The sequence below is a fragment of the Pempheris klunzingeri genome, chromosome 6 (genome assembly GCF_042242105.1).
Source record: "Pempheris klunzingeri isolate RE-2024b chromosome 6, fPemKlu1.hap1, whole genome shotgun sequence".
In the NCBI taxonomy this organism is placed as follows: domain Eukaryota; kingdom Metazoa; phylum Chordata; class Actinopteri; order Acropomatiformes; family Pempheridae; genus Pempheris; species Pempheris klunzingeri.
In genome coordinates this window covers 26,567,301-26,584,483 of record NC_092017.1, presented here as the reverse complement: position 1 = coordinate 26,584,483, position 17,183 = coordinate 26,567,301, and the positions used below count along the sequence as shown (strand labels likewise).

Sequence of the window (17,183 nt, the reverse complement as noted above, 5' to 3'; positions counted from 1 at the left end):
CAGGAAAGTTTCTGTAAAACAACATTTCATTGTATTGTACTCCATCAGTCTATGACTTCTTAGAATATAAAAGAGATACTATAGCTGTTTTATCTTGTATTTGGCTGCTACATTAACAAATAAGCAGCAGTTAAAGGTTTTTTTTAAATGATATTGTGGACGATAAAATCAGATTACAGCTAGTTTGCTTTTTTTTTTTTTTAAATAGTGTAGCTCGGCTTTTATTTTGTAAGATGTGACCGGAAGGACCTATTTTATGATGGCGGACTTGTCGGTAGTGGACGGAGCTGCTAGACAGTTGAAAACCCCCTTCAGCGGAGCAGAGGGCGAGAGAGGGTCCAGCCCTGCAGTCCAGGCTCCAACATGGCGGGCCGTGGAGGCGACGTGATGTGTTCATGGACCGGGTCCTCCGGATCTGCCAGCGACCCCGCGTCTTCAGCGGCGGAGCTAAAACCGAGGAAGAGGAGGAGAGCCCTCTGCCTGAGGATGAAGACCCGCAGCAGCAGCACCACCACCAGCAGCAGCAGCAGCAGGAGCAGCTCCGTCAGGCAGCAGCTGCAGCCCGGAGCCAACAACAACAACATGCCGTTCATGATCCACTGCCAGATCGGGAAGGAGATCAAACACATCTGCAGCAACTGTCGGGGAGCCGAGCCGCTGGATGGTGAGGAGGAGGAGGAGGAGGAGGAAGAAGAGGAGGAGGAGGAGGCTTTAATAAATATTGTCATCTGTCGGTGGAGGCTCCCTGCCTGCAGGACGGTCCTACTGTTAATATTCAGTATTTCACTCTCACTGAAGGCAGTTTGTGGTATTTCAAGAGCCTGTTGCAGGTTTTTGCTTCCTCTACTTGCAGCTTATTTGTCTTCTTTCCACCTGATTTTGTCTAAAAAATGTGTTTCTGGTGTTGATATCTAGGTGCAACCATGCAGAAGATCATTTACACTGCTGGGCTTGTTTTTTTTTTTTTTTTTACCTGTGATTATTTAGAGCTCATCCGCCCTAAAAGCACTATAAAGAAAAAATAACCAGCATTTAAATGAAAGCAGGCAGTGAGGATTTTTATAGTGATTTCAGGTTTTGGATTTAATTATCTAGTCTTTAAAATGTCAGAATACTAATATAGAGTGGCTTCTTTTGTCTGACCAACAGTCTGAAACCCAAAGATTTGATAAATAATTATATTAAAACACAATGGAGGCAGTTTTATTTTTTTAGCTAATTAATTGGTTTGATTGTTTTGACACTCAGACTCTGTACTAAATAATTTCTCGGTTACCTGATGAGTATTAATCACAGCCTTTAACTGATTTAATCGGGGCTCTTCAGTCTGTTTCCAGCCACAGATCAATACAGACTCACAGAGGTCTTATCTACCGTTTCTTCATGCATAGATCTTCGCCAATATCTGATCCAGCCTCCGTAATAAACCAGTAAATCCAGAAACCACGACCTGGGTTAGTTGGCTAATGGCGTGAGCTGTTCCAGGCCTCCTGGTGTTGAGCTTGTTGTTGAGTGAGTCAGAGCAAGTAAACAGACTCTGGGGGGGTTCTGGCTGAAAGAATGTGGCCCTGCAGTGTGAGTCTGCCCCTCACTCCACTGCTGGAGGGGTCAGACAGCACCAGCCGGGACGGGACCCCCGTGCTGTGTGTGTGGATGAGCCAAGATGGAGGACGTGACCCCTCAGAAAACACTCATGCAACACAATTTGAGTGTTTTATAGTCAGATATTTGAACATATTGATGGTTTTGTAGATTTTAGGGTGTTTTTTTTTGTTGCTTTGAGAGAAACTCTTCCTTTATTTGTCCAGTGAAGGTTTCAGTGAGTGCTCTGATATTCACACCAGGGTGCTACACAGATGTTGTCCACAGGAGGAGGAGGAGGAGGAGGAGGAGGAGGTTGTTGTTGAAGGGTCTCTGGACGGTAGCCGCTGAGCTGGTACAGATTTGAACTGACATCTCTCCTGTAACAAAGCCACGTCAGGCTGACATCCCCTCCGGTCTGTAGCTGCTGCAGATTTGTTTATTTATTTTTCTTCCTCATCAGTGACGAACTGTTCAGGTTTCACTGGTGGTCACCATTTGTGGGCTCAATAAAAGTCATCTAAAATTGGAGGAGCAGCGCTGTTGTCCAGTCTGAAGTGATGGGAGCATTCTGCCTTTTTACATTTCATGAATATCAGAACAACTTGCGAGTTACAACAACTTCCTGTTAGTTGTCTAGTTGTTTAATGGCAGCTTTCAGTATGTTACAGTTGCTGACGAGCCACTTTTAGTCCCATTTGTCTGGTTGTTTTCTACTTATTATTCAGTCGGTCTCAAAAACTACTCAACAGATTGTATTGAAACTACAGCAGTCATTCAAAGAATAAGTGATTAGCTTTTGGTGCTGATCTGGAAACGGCTCATTTTTCATTTTATTACAAATGTACAGGTTATTTTACAGCTAAATATTCTGCTTTCTCTCCCAAGCTTTGCAAATACAATCTTCCCTCCCTAAAGCTGCTCAGACATCTTCAGAAACATATTACCGATTGTGCTACCATGCAGTGTTTCATAAGGAAGCTTTGTTTTTGGCTGAAGCATCAGTTAAAGTTTGATTTTCTGGATTCCTTGTCACAGACAACAGATTTTCTGATTTGTTTTTAAAACTGTTACAGCTCTTTCTTATATCTTCCACACTGGTTTTTCTTTTGCTTTATTTTTTCCATCATTCCATAACAGCAAAAGAGCATCTCACTCAGTTTATCTCCCTATAAAACTCATCCTGACAGGATTAAGGCCTTTTTCAAAGATCGCCTTGTGTGTTTTGATGCAGTTCAGATTGGAGGATTATTATTATTATTACACATCACTGTAAGTCTTTAAACACTGTACGCTCCCAAACCTGTTGTGCACATGAGTCAGAGCTCATGGCCGCCCTCAGTGGACATGAAAGTAGGAAACTCTGAGCTGTCTGCTTGTAGGTTTTTCACCAGTAAATGTTTTTTTTCCATCACTTTGTAAATATGTGTGTCAGTCTGCTGGTGCAGGAGTGTGTTTACATCCTCCACCGCCCGCTGGGCTTCCTTTGTTTTCTTCATGGCCGCCGCCTGAGGCCTCGTGCCCTCGTTGCGTAGAGTCAATGTTGTGTGTAATGAAATAGGTGTAATTTGGAATGAGAAACTGGGACACACGCGCTGCACAGAGCAGCCTCCAGTGTGATTACTTTCAAACAACTCCCTGCTCGGCCATGAGCGCTACGGAGGCAGACAGCGAGAGGAGGAGGGAAAGACTTGACGAGAAACAAGATGACTTACATTTTATTTAAAGGTCCCATATTCTGCACAATGTACAGTTTAGTGTCTTTTCAGCATCAGTATGTGTCGAGAGACCCTCAAACCTCCTGAGTCCACCTCGCCGTCCGCAACGTACCTTGTTTTTATTTACTTTCCCGTCTCTGTCAGGCCCGTCCTGAGGTTTTTCTTCCTCCTTTAGGTTTCTCTCTGGGAGTTTCTCCTCCCTTGTCTGACGGTGATTAATTGTGATCCAGCTAAGCTTTACCTGACTTGATTATGCACAGCCCCCTGGGAGGATGTGTCCCTTGACATTTGAATCGTGGACGAGTGATCATCTGTTTTCTTTAGCTGTGGATTTCCCTCAGTAAATATTTACTCTCTACCTAAACATGCAGTCACCATTCAAAGCAACTAAAATTACACGTCACTCGGTCCTATAAATGTTTAACCTTTTAACAAATAATGTTTTACATCAACATTGTTCTGATCACTAACCTCTGAACTTAGAAGGACCGGACATGTGGAATAGTGGAAAAGTAAATTGTAGCAGAAAAATCTAATCAAATAGATTTTTTCTGAGCACCTCCGTCATTAATAAGTGAAATTTCTAGATGTGCTGGATTGATTTCATGTGACAAATGAGGAGTCATTGGGGGTCGTACGTCTTACAGGAGGGGGGGGGCACCGTGAACGCTCACCCTTTAAGGCCACAACCACCGATCGATCACATTAACCATCAATATGCTGCATATTTGCTCTGTAAAATGTCAAACAGTCGTGAAAAATATCCAACAAGTGTCTTGTGTTGTACAAGCAACAGTGAAAATCCTAAAGATGTTCAGTTCACAATGATATAAAAGAGAAAAAGCATCAAATTAAATTTAAGAAACTTAAAACCTAAATGTTTAATCAGTTAAACTTTGGGTTGATCAGATAATCAATCATTGAAGCTGAGTACCCTGTTCTGCCAGTGATGTGAGGAAAATGTTTGATACTCATGTATTTTAATGGTGCTGTTATGATGCAGTTGGAAGAGGAAATATCAGCGTCAAGCAAGTGAAAAACATATTTTTGCAAGTGTTGTTTTGTTCCTCGTTAATGACCTTGTTGTTCCCGTTCTGTTTTCCAGCCGAGGAAGTGGAGAGGTTGGCGGCGATGCGCTCTGATTCGCTGGTTCCAGGCACACACACGCCTCCCATTCGGCGGCGGAGCAAATTCGCCACCCTGGGACGTCTGTTTAAACCCTGGAAATGGAGGAAGAAGAAGAGTGAAAAGTTCAAGCAGACGTCTGCTGGTGAGAGCCCAAACACTCACATCTTGTGCACCTAGCAACAGCAGCAGTGATGAATGAAGGCTCAGGGGTGTTGTGCTGCAGAGCAGGGGGTGATATAGGGGCTGCAGCAAACACCTATGTATGATTATGGTTATGTAAGCCGCCGCTCCATCAGCCTGATCATGAGTGCTGCTCACAGCCGGGTTTTTACGTGTTATTGGACATTTGACTTTTTAATTAATGAATAAAAAATGTTTAGTAATATTCCACCTCTAATCAATAGACCTAATTTATGAACCTACTCCCCAAGGCACGATATACTGTATGAATATGGATAGTCTACATTTAGTATGACGCCCCCCCACCCCAAAAAAAGAAATATACCTAACGTACACATTTACACAAACATAACGCAGCATAGTATACAGAAGGTGTTTGTTGTTTTTCTCCTCCATGTTTGAGGACATAAACACACTGAACTTTTTACAACATGTTTTGTGGTAAATCGGCACATAAATGAGATGAAGTCTGTGAATGCAAAGCTCTTTAGCTGGGTGGATGTTGGACTTTCCCATTAGCCCATGAACGCAGCATCTTTTTGAGGCGTTGCTCAGATTCTTCGTTCAGACTCTTTTACTATTCATTGGACGCTTTAACAGTGAATCCTGCGTTGACGGCTCTGCGGTATGTGGAACTTCAAAATATGACTTATGAATTATGCATAACCCTTTTACAGTCCAATAAATAGGATAACAATTCTCACAGGACAAAATGGTGAACACACTATATAATGAACTATGTGCAGACTGCAGTCATTGTGTGTTACCAAAGTATTTTGTGTAAAACTACATTTGGAAGTGAAAGGATTTTACTGATACAGAAAAATGATCTCATAAGAATTGAAAATAAACAGTTTACACTGATGTAGTGAAAACTATCTAGTGACAAAGACAGAATATGAACAATCACGTCCTTCTAATATCATAAAGAAGTGAAGAAAAACAAGTATTATACTCTGTTCAGACGTTAAAAAGCTGTTAATTACTGCATTCATCAGAGCCACAAACACAACAGCTGTGGAGGAGTTGATTATGAATGTTAACTGCAGCAGCAAATCAGCTTGAAATGGTGACTGTCGGCGTGCCGCCGTGCCGCCGTGCCCCCGTGCCCCCCCCCACTATCTGATATGTCTGTAGTAAGCTGTGAAACAGAGGCGAGCGTTTGATTTGGACGGAGAGATGGAAGCTGTTGTTGTTTGTCAGCTGGCTAAACCTTTGTGCATCCTGTTCTCACCAAGACACACGCACACACACACGCACACACACACACACACACACACACACACACACACACACACACACACACACACACACACACAGCAGAGGGGTGACGAGAGGCTTCCTACAGCCAAGCTGTTCTCCCAGCTGTCACAGCAAGTGACTGAAACCTGCTTCCTTTCTCCTTCTGTAAGTCAAACATAATATACATTTTACAGCACACACACACACACACACACACACACACACACACAAACACAGGTAGATACATGTGGTGAGCACGGCGTGTTATTGCTGGAGTCTTGCCATCTGTCCAGGTGGATTATCCTGACAACTATTTATGTATACAAATAATGTATTTTTAATGGGACTGGACGTCTGTAGGGTTCACAGCAAGAAACACCAAAATATATGAAATTGGCAAACAATTTCTCTAGAAGTTACTTGGTTGTAAAGAAAAGGATGTACAGCCAAGTAGGTCTTCACGTTACAAGGAATTAGCCTTGGTATATTTATGCATAATCAAGAAAACTTGTCTTGTACTCGATTGGTCCTGAGACCAAGACGGTAAAAGAATAATGAATAAATGAACAGCAAGAATGTTGTGAATGTATCTCATCTCAGTATGACTTTTTTGCTTCATGCTGGCGACCTGTCAACACGACTGTGCTATATTTCCTGAGGACAGATCTGCTTTGTTGGGCCGTGAAATGTAAAAATGGTTTGGAGCCCGGGTCAGCTTTGGGTGTACATGTGCTCAACCTGCCTGTTGAGTCCGAGTTTGAAGCATCGTGGGAAGAGACGGGGAGTCCGTTTTTTAAATTCCTCATTTAGTTTTCTCTTCTGCTTTCTCTTCTTCTCCTTCTGCTTTTACCTTGGGTGTTTTGGTAATTGGCTGATTGTTTTCTGTGTCCCGCCTCCAACTAACTGAATGAAAAGCACGCCAGGCGTTGTAAAAACTGTTAATGTTAATGAGCGTGAAGAGACATCAAATGATTCCTGTCAGGTAAACTCATCACGACAGAGAAATAAACAGGGAAATCTGTTTATTTACCAAATTTTTTTTGTAATGGGTGTTCTGATTGGTTATGTGACGTTAAATTTTAGCTCCCATCTCTCCTCCTCAGCTCTCGTTCTAACATTAGTGACCTTCTGGCTGTCAAATCTGAGGAAAATCTGAGGCAAAGTCAGCAAACATGTCAGGAAAGTGTGACTTTCAGGAGCTCCGGTCACAAAATGATAATTCAAAGGAGCGGGTGTCACAAATAGACGACAGGAAAGAGTCAGACAACAATAAACTAAAGTGTGTTTAAAGTGATTGTTGTTGCGTGACATGTTACATTTATATTTCATGGAAATCCAGCTTTTTAGTCATGGAAAGTCAGGGAAACAAAAAGTGTGCAGACCTTAAGATGGAGCTGGTTGGAAAATAAAGAAATAAGATGATGAATAATGTGAATATTCTGTAACCACATGCAGAAATGTGTGTCATACCTGTGCAGCATCTGCCAGGCAACGTGAAAGAAGTTACTGTAAAAATAATTATTATCTATTTCACAACAGAGGAGTGACAAGTGGGTGAAAAGGAGACGAGCTCTAAGAAAATGGTTTAAAGGATAAAGGATTTTTTTTCATTTTGAAATGAAGGGTAGGAAAAACATTCTGTCACCTCAACCAGCAGCCACCATGGGCCACGGGCTGAGAGGTGGCTACAGCGACTGTAATGTAGGCTTCACCAAGTACAGCCACTAAAAGTACTTGTTTTTGCCACTGATGGTTTCAGGTTGTTATCATAAGTGTCTGACAGCATTATGGAAAGGATCCCTACTGAGACAGACCCAGAAGATCCTCTCTGGTGAACCACACACAGCCGTTATGTCGCCTCAAAGCCACCAGACTCCATTGCACATAAAAACAAACCCTTTAAAACACCAAAGTCACACAATAACACAAACAGACTAACCGATGGAGGCACCGGCAGAACAACACGACCTGTTCTGTGACCACAAAATATGTAAATATATGTAAATATTACCCAGGTTTTAAAAAAATCCACAGTTATCCTTTAAGGAGTTTATTATAAGCTCATGTTTGAAATGTGGCTTCAGTAATTGAATGCTTTGGGATGCAGATCAGGTTTGTGTGTGAACCTCCCGTCAGCACACAGTTGGGATCTGTTCTCTTGCTGCAGACGTGATGTGTTCATGTGCTGCCAGTGAAGTCTGTGCGTAGCTCACAGGTTCAGTCACAAGATTATTACTGAGCAGCAACAATGATGCAGCCAGCGAGTCCAAACAAGCATCTGCTGCTGCAGCTGACACATTCCTCACCACTGTTAAGTATCCAGCACACAAGTGGCCCCACAGTTTTCCTCCTGCTGCTGCTGCTGCTGCTGCTGTTGTTGTTGTTGTTGTTGTCTGACGTCATGTTTCCTTGTCGCTCCGTCAGTGCTGGAGAGGAAAATGTCCACTCGCCAGAGCAGAGAAGAGCTCATCAAGAAGGGAGTGCTGAAGGAGGTTTATGAGAAAGGTGAGAAGAAAATATTAAAGGTTTTCTAGTTACAGCTTCTCAGATGTGACAGTTTGTGACAGTGGAGTCATGATGATCTGTCAGGTTTGTGTTTTTTATTTTATCAATAAATGATTCCACTGCATTTTATTTTATAAAAATTAAACACTGACATTTTTATTTTATCCACATGAAGAGTTTTGTCTGAACAGATTTGATCAGTTTGATTATTTTACCTGTGATTTTGCCTAAATTGAACATATCTTAGTGTATATTGATATTTTTGGGATGACCAGCATTTCTTTAATGTTATTGATTAGTTGAAAGAAGTATATCTTTATTAAAGATTCAAAAATAGACTCATAGTTGGAGCTGGTGCTGCAACCAGCGATTATTTTAGTTACTGAATATTCAAAAATTCAGTCAAAATGGTGGAGTGGACCCTCCACAGTGTTTCTACCTGAAGCCTCGACATTGTTTTGTCCAACCAAAAGTGCCAAACTCAAAGATACTCATCGATACAGATCAGCAGGAACCAGTGAATGTTTGTCCTCTTTGCTTGATTATTTGCTTTAATCAATAGATTCTAAAACTGGTTGGTTTTCTGTTTGTTGCATCAGTGTGATGCTGCACAACAACAAATAGTAAAGCAACTCTGCCTCGTCTGTCTGTGACCTATTTCTGACTGTCTTCATCCTGCCGATCTCTTCCTGCTCCCCACTCTCCGTCTGTGCAGACGGCTCTTCCCCGGCAGTGCGAGAGGAGGTGAAGATGGAGAACGGGCGTTCTCCGGTGCTCGGCTCCATCCTGTCGGAGTCTGAAGGTAGTGAGCTGATGGAGGGAGCGGCTGCAGCTGTAGGTAGGCAGCAGAGCCTCTCCACTTCAGCTGCCTCGTCTCTCACCTCCACGTTGTAATACCTGACAGTAATGTCTGTCTTTGTGTCTTCTCCTCAGGCTCCCTGGAGTTTCAGATGTCTAGTGAGGGTGCGTGTCAACAGGACCACGCCCAAAAATCCAGCCAGGCTCCGCCCGCGAAGAAGGCCTCTGTGTATCCAGCTGACGGTGCTGAGCCAACGCTCTCCAGACCTCCTACGCTACACAAACAACCTCCTGCGCTACCACCCAAACCCTTCAACAGGCTACCTAACCACATCACAGGTCACTATGTCTTAATGCACACTCATAATTACGCATGTGGCTGTGGATGCACGTCTGATCCTTCCTCCTCCTCCCCCTCCCCCTCCCCCTCCACGCAGACGGCGCCCCGGTGAAGCTGCCGTGTATGTCGGTGAAGTTATCTCCTCCTCTACCTCCAAAGAAGCTCATGATCTCCGTACCTGCAGGGAGCATGGAGCCCTCTTCGCTCGCCTTCCAGAAGTGCCCCGCCCCCCCCAGCCATGCTCCAATGGGCGGGCACTCCCTGCAGTACGGGACGCTACCTGTTGCCCTCCACCCCCCCAGCCGAATCATAGAGGAGCTGAACAAGACGCTGGCCCTCACCATGCAGAGGTTTGAGAGGTGAGGACTGTCGGAGTCGATATAATATTCTATAATATAATATCGTTATCGTTAGTAATCACGTCTCACTGGGGCAGGTGACTATTATGACTGTATTCTGCCTGAGACACAAGAAATCGGTCCACTTGATAAGCATCTCCTCAACCGCAGGTGTGCATTCGCTTTCTGTCTCCATCACCAGCAGCCATGACTGTCTGTTTCTCTGTTGTCTGACTCGACCACACGAGGAAACACTGTGTTTGGCCGCTGCATCTCATTTGTCAGAAGCTTCAAGGAGACTTTCTTTGTTTTGGAGTAAAGAAAATAGAATTACTTAGTTTGACAGTGTTTCTCCGTCTAATGTCACGTATGAAAAGACCCCAAATGAACACTATTAGCTGATTAATTACTTTAAAGGAATAATTTAACCAGCAGTGATCCTGTCTCTATCTTTTTGATCCGTATAAGCGGTTGATCACTGTAACGTGATCACTATAAGCGGATATAAACTGCTGTTTTCATCACACCTGCTCTCTTATTATTGGAAGTGTGCTGGTTACATCCCCTCTCCTCCACGAGCTCATACCTCCACATCCATCACAATGATTGGTTTCCTGTCTGCACGGTAATTTGCTACCAGCCAGACTCTGCTCCAGGCAGGTGGTGTTGTTCATGGAAAACCTCCCACTGTGGGAGGGTGTAGGTTAGGCGTGGCGCTTCCAGGCTCTCTGTCTGTACGTACGTGCATCCCATTCTCATGGAGTCGATATCTAAGGGAAGTTCTCCAAACTTAAGAACTCATACTCTAACCATAACATTTCACACAAACAGGATCTGATAATAAAAAATAAAATCTAGTAGTATCAACACAGGAAGTGCACCAGGCTTTGGGGCCAATCACGTGACGATAACATTTGGAATTGAAGACACCACGCAGAAGATCCACACACTTTTATGACGGGGAAGTCAAACTTTTTTTGGCTTCATGCATCACCGAGCACCTTTTTACAGGAACGAACGGGGCCCTGCCTCCAACACTGAGTCCAGTTCTCCTTTTACTTCCATGGCCTGGATGAAACAATGATGACATTTTATATACGAAAGGTCAACTTGGCCGTGCCATCATGACGCTCTGCAGAAACACTTTTTTTGGCTGTTTTTACAGCGTCTTCACTCAGAAACAAAAGGGCAGAGTTTAACCATATTTCACATTTGTGTGGATGCTGCTCGACGACACTAATCTTAGTCTGGACAGACATGTATGGGAACCACAGCTTGTCTGGTTAACAGTTTTAGTCTGTAGTGCTCGTCCCTGTTCTCTCCTCTGGTTTGTTGAAGGCCAGAGACAGATGACCACACACACATGAATCAGAAAACTGGAGCCTTTGACTGCTCACAGCCGTGTTCACAGACCATCCGCTCACATCACACCCTGCTCTCGTGTTATTTCACCACCTCGTGCCACATCGAGCGTGAGTACGCCTCTGACCTTTGCCCTTTCCCGCCGACCTGCAGCTCGATGATGCACACCGTTCCCACAGTGATGATCGAGTGCGACGACGACAAAGAGAACCTCCCCAACGAGGCGGACTACGAGGACCTGCCCGGGATGTATAAGGACGAGGACGAGGAGGAAGAGGATGACGAAGAAGAGGACGAGGAGGAGGAGGAGGAGGAAGAAGAGGACGATGAGGAGGAAGATGAGGATGATACACTGTTTACAAGTAGGTGTTTTTCATTGCCTGCCTGGTCAAATTCTTCTTCTTTCATGTGTTGACATGTTTCAGTGTGGTTGCACAAGCGCAGGCGTCACGTGTGCTTCAAGCATGAGAATTATTTATGAGACACATTAGAAATGCAGTTTAGTTTATTTATTTTGCAAGCAATATACACACAATACATAATGCATAAGGAAAAGGAAAAAAAGACGTGTTGTGAACCCAAAGCAGGTTTACAAAGTCATTTCACCAGGAATAAAAGGCTGAACAATAAGACAAAGACAGATCCAAGCTGCAATCATTGATTTTATTGGACTTATTGAGGCTAACATGTTAGCAAACAGCTAACAGATGGTTTAGTTTCCACCGACTACTGAGAAAAATCAGCTTTCCAGCAGCTAAATGCTCCCCTCTGTTCACCAGCCAGCCGCTCACTTTCTCCGTCTGCTGTTTGCTGAGGGGAACTAAAAACAGCCGCCTGCTGCCACCTGCTAAATGTGCCAAAAGAAGGAGCTAAAAGAGGCTAAGAGGCTTCATAGAGCTGCAGAGTTGGTGGGAATTCTCTTTTGTCTGTCGCTGCCAACAACTTCTTTCACGTTGCAGTCATTTGGTTTATGGATCTGTGGAGCTTTACAAGATTATAGCTGAAAACAAATTCAATCAATAAAGGCACAAAAAGAAACCTAATGAATTTTTAAGTTTGTTACATACATGATTTCCCAGTTTAGTAGTTGAGCCTGAAATAAGAAAGCTTGCACTAATGTTATTTATGCTATATTACAGTTTCATGAAATATGTGAAGCTTGAGGGAAAACGAGCACTTACAAGAGTGAGCAACTGTTTGGATCATTATCTAGAATCCAAATCGATCACACGATGGAGACGAGGTGCAGCTGCATCTGCCTGTTTCTGCCTCGGAGGAAACGCTGACGTAAAAACAACAAAATGATAAATAAGACAACAATAATAAATAACTATTAGGCTCCGTAATGAGCTCATCAAATGAATAAATGCTTCCAGGTACTACTTGCAGTTGTACACTACTTTTCACAATGCATTGTGGGATATTGTAGTCCATCGTAAAAGGGTATAATGGTTCTCACTGTACATTCAGAAAGCACTACACCATGGTGGGGAGAACACAGCCAATGTGTATTAACACCCGAAATCCTTTCTGCTTTTCTTGTTGGATCATCGAAGGCACACTGGCCATGAAGGTTTTAAGAAAAGACTCTCTGGCCATCAAGCTGAGTAACCGTCCATCGAAGAGGGAGCTGGAGGAGAAAAACATCCTGCCGCTGCAGTCGGACCAAGAGAGGTTCGAGTCTCGGCAACAAACGGCCACCAAACTGACCAGGTGAGTCGCCTGGAGATCATCTGCACACACACACACACACACACACACGGCTAACACAGCTACGGTGGCTGTGATGGATGTGACCTGGCTGCTGAAGGGGGCAGATGATGGATGAGGAGTCATAATGGAGGGAGGGAGGGAGGGAGGGAGGGAGAGCAGAGAGGAGCAGCTACAAAACAAATGAACGTGTTGAAAACAGAAAGTAAGAGAACAGTGTGTAGTATGAAGGTGAGTCAAAGTATGAAATAATCATATAACATCATGTGTAAACGTTCCTAATCTACAGTAATTAAAAGTTAAACGACTTAAAACAATTATTTATTCTTGTTCTTCATTCTCTATCATACATCTTATTGAGGAGTACAGCTATTTATTCATTCATTTACTTCACCTGCAGTTTTAATCATTATTGAATACTGAGAATAGGCCTGCAATTAATCATTTTCATTGTTGATTAATCAGATATTTTTTAATAGCACTTTTTAATGGGTTAACTGATATAAACGCCCACATCAACGAACCAAAACCAAAGTATTTCTTGTTGTTATTTTGTTCTAGTTTGATGTTTAACATCAGATGATATGAAACCAAATCCTCCCACTGGAGAAGGTGGAACCAGACTGATGTTCTATCGGTCAATCAATCTTTATTTATAACAAACTCTTTAATGGAGACATCTGCAAAAATCTACTGGCTATCATTCTATCAAAAAAAAAGTGAGATGAAAGACTTGTGAGATGAAAAGTGTGTAACATACAATTTGGATACTGGCTGAAGCAGAAAGTGTCTTAATTAGATGTAGTGTCACCACTTCTTACACACAAAGATGAAGATTTATAAAAACTATTAATGTTTCTCCATTAGTGGGCTATTAAAGACCACAAGATGTTCTGGTAAAGAAAATAACAGACTTAGCAGAGGAAGAGTGATGATTTTCCCTTTCTCCACCACATCCATTGCTTCTGCACATGTGGGCGTCTCGTCATGGATCATCACGTAGAAATGGGTGGATTTGATTCAGATTTTTATACCTCTTCTAATGAGATGCATAAATTACAATTTGTCGGTGAGGATCAAGTCGCATTGGTGCCGTTTAGCTTGAAAAAAACGTAACTCAGGTTTCTCCTTTCATGCTCTCAGCAGTCACAACCTCCTGCTCCTGGCATCTCCTCACTTCTGTCTTCATTTTGTTCTCTTTCTCAATCATCCCACCAACGTTTTAAATCCCTGCACCCTGATGATCCAGAGTTACACACACACACACACACACACATAGACAAAAAAAATCCTATAAAAATAGATTTCCTGAAATAGACGTGTCATTATTTTTCAGGCGGTTGAGTCAACGGCCGACAGCAGAGGAGCTGGAACAGAGGAACATACTCAAACGTAAGTATCTTTGCATACAGTAAGAGAGAAAAGAGAGAGAAAACAACCACCGTGTTTGATCACGCTCTCTCTCTCTCTCTCTCTCTCCTCCCTGTCAGCCCGAAATGATCTGGAGGAGCAGGAGGAGAAGAGGGAGATCAAGAGACATTTGTCCAGAAAGGTAAGATGACAGTCTTTGATCAGTGCACATGTTTAGATGGCGTTTAGTTTCTGACCGCAGCTGGAAATATGAACCTGGTTGCTGTGGTGACCAAAGATAAAAGGACGATAACACTGTCTGTTATATTATCCTCTCAGTGTGTGTGTGTGTGTGTGTGTGTGTGTCTCCATCTTGGTGACCGTCTCCGTTGTTGTACACTAATGATATTTGATGACATGTATTGATAGCTGAAGCTGTAGTCACTATCCTGCAGCAAACAAACAACCACACTTCTTTTCTCCGTGTTAATATATAATTATTTCTTACTTTCAGACTACAGTAAATAATCCCTTTGAACTAAATGTGTATTTATTTTGGAACAGAAGCTCTGCCGAGGCCGTCTCCTAGCTGGATATGTTAAAAACAACTTTAACAGATATCAGTGGACTTTAGCGGGAAATGATCATGAGCCAAGGAACGATTATTATTTATGAGAGGTGATTAAGGTGCAAATCTAATCATCTATAGATGGATTAGTGTTTTTAACTATTATACTTACTGAGGCACGAGGAAAAATGGTGGATACTGTGAGCTGGACAAGGGGGTTAAAGAAACCAATAATTTGACACTAAATATTGATTTTAAAATGATTTTATTGCTTCTGTTTAAAAGGAAAAGTCTGTTAGAGCCTATGATTGGAACTGTATCCATGGCAACGCAGACTTTAAATTAAGATTAGCCTGCTTTGTGTTAGAAGTCACATCACCTGAACATTTTCATTGGCTGTTTTGACCCTTTTAACATGTTCCTAGTTATTAAAAAATGACCGCACCTCCTTCCTCCTTCGCATCCTGCAGCTCAGCCAGCGGCCCACAGTGGAGGAGCTGAGGGAGGCCAAGATCCTCATCCGCTTCAGTGACTACGTGGAGGTGGCTGAGGCTCAGGACTACGACAGGAGAGCAGACAAGCCGTGGACTCGGCTAACAGCTGCTGATAAGGTTAACACACACACACACACACACACATATATATATATATATACAGCAAATTCGAAGAGTGTTTCACCAACTCTAATTCAATGTGAATACACGTTTCTTTGTGTGTTTTCCAGGCTGCCATCAGGAAGGAGCTGAACGAGTTTAAAAGCACAGAGATGGAGGTACACGAGTCGAGCCGTCACCTGACCAGGTAAGACAAGCAGACTGCAGCCGGCCACACGAGGACGTAAAGCTCAGCACATATCAGACAACTAGTGGAGTGATGGAGTCAGAACTGTAAAGTTTGACATGAGGCTCGTCAGCAGTGAGGCCCAAACATACCTGAGGCTGGTCTGGAATTCAGTCTTTAGTTTTAGAGGAAACTGTGTTGAGCTAAAGTGAATATTGTGACCTGTTGGCCCTCTGTGTTCCTGCTACTTTGTTGAAATATTTATACTCCACAATAAAGCTGCTCCCTGCTGTTGATCTCTTTGTCGTCACGGTTTCTCCCTGCAGGTTTCATCGGCCATAAAGCGGTCCAGCCGTGCTCTTACACTCCCACACCAAGCCTCAAGTGTTCGGACTGCTACCTGCTACCATTTCCAGCGTCGTCTTCGCGCTGACTAAACTGGACATGGACGCAAACTGTGTGCTGCGGACATCACGGGAAATGGGAGACGGGTAACTGGCGTCTCCCCCCAGTGGAGATTTTACAGACTTCTTGATATTCAAAAGCTTTGAATCTTTTTTTTTTTTTAAACAACAAAGGGGTGGCGATTTATTTACTTTGCAGCACTTTTGTTTTTAACAAGGCTTTTGGAAGTCAAACACAGAACCTGTGCCAATATCGAGGATGAAAACAGTGAGAGGAGAAGATGGGACTTCATTTTTCTTTTTTTTACACAGGGATTGTTTTCTTGCCTTTCACCACATTCTCACTTTCTTTCTCAGCTGGACTAAATCTTTCCTTGGGGGCCTGCTTGTGTTGGCACAGTTTTATTCCACAGATGACGTCTCAATGATAGTTTCTCATTTTGCCAGAGGAATTAAAATAATTACAGCAGCTTATGCTGTTGTAGGCAGCTGAATCTTAAGCCAAAATGTCCTGAAAATCCCAATCAAAGTCCCAAAATGCTCTCTGCAAGCCATTAACAGGAAAAGTTAAGATCTCCAGACACATACACACTAATCAACTGAGCAATAATTTCAGATTTCCTCATTTGTCCACCAGTTTATGGGCTGCATTCAAGAGCTCGCAACATTTTTCCAGATTTCAGATCCCCATTTTAAACCAAAGCAACTTGACTTGCTGTGGAAGTCACGATCTTGAATGCATCCCAGAGTGACTGCTGTTGAGAGTTCAGTAACCCACTGTGTCGCTGTGCCTACAGTATTGTTTACAGGGATTTCAAAGTTGTCAAATTAATCGTCTCATTTGATACAGAATATTATCTGTAGACACAGTAAAATGTTGCCGAACTCTCTGCCGAACTACTAGAAAGTAGACTTTTGTTTTTCTATTTCATTCTTTGTCTGAAACGAACCTTCGGTGGTAGAAAATATGAGAAACCCTGCCACCTTCCTTTAGGTTTCTTATTGTTTACAGTCCATATTAGATCCACGAATTGGCAGTTTCGACCATGTTATTGGGAGAAATGATTGATCTGTCTGCGTGTGTTTTGACTGTTTGAATGTGTGTGTGTGGGCCAAGTCAGTTATATTACTGTCTCTTGTATGTTTAAAAATGTTTTGAGAGAAAAATATTCTCAGAGT

General features: G+C 42.9%; 1 protein-coding gene across 2 annotated transcripts; it reads left to right on the top strand.

Moving 5' to 3' along the window:
* The first annotated feature begins 347 nt into the window (after positions 1–347).
* phactr1 (phosphatase and actin regulator 1) lies at positions 348–17,181 on the top strand. Of its 2 annotated transcripts, none has more exons than XM_070832062.1 (13): positions 348–664; positions 4,405–4,569; positions 8,274–8,354; positions 9,070–9,192; positions 9,288–9,491; positions 9,590–9,851; positions 11,346–11,554; positions 12,749–12,905; positions 14,239–14,294; positions 14,393–14,454; positions 15,291–15,431; positions 15,545–15,621; positions 15,927–17,181. In XM_070832062.1, exons 1-13 carry the CDS (start codon positions 364–366, stop codon positions 15,940–15,942), a joined length of 1,854 nt encoding a protein of 617 aa, XP_070688163.1. In that variant the 5' UTR covers positions 348–363; the 3' UTR covers positions 15,943–17,181. The 2 variants fall into 2 exon arrangements, with proteins under 2 accessions (XP_070688163.1, XP_070688164.1); XM_070832063.1 differs by having other exon boundaries at positions 516–664; positions 9,070–9,156.
* Positions 17,182–17,183: the final 2 nt, after the last annotated feature.

Coding starts and splice junctions, on each gene's coding strand:
- phactr1 (XM_070832062.1), top strand. CDS start 364: ATGGCGGGCCGTGGAGGCGACGTGATGTGTTCATGGACCGGGTCCTCC. Junction 665..4,404: donor GGGAGCCGAGCCGCTGGATG/GTGAGGAGGAGG, acceptor TCTGTTTTCCAG/CCGAGGAAGTGGAGAGGTTG. Junction 4,570..8,273: donor GTTCAAGCAGACGTCTGCTG/GTGAGAGCCCAA, acceptor TCGCTCCGTCAG/TGCTGGAGAGGAAAATGTCC.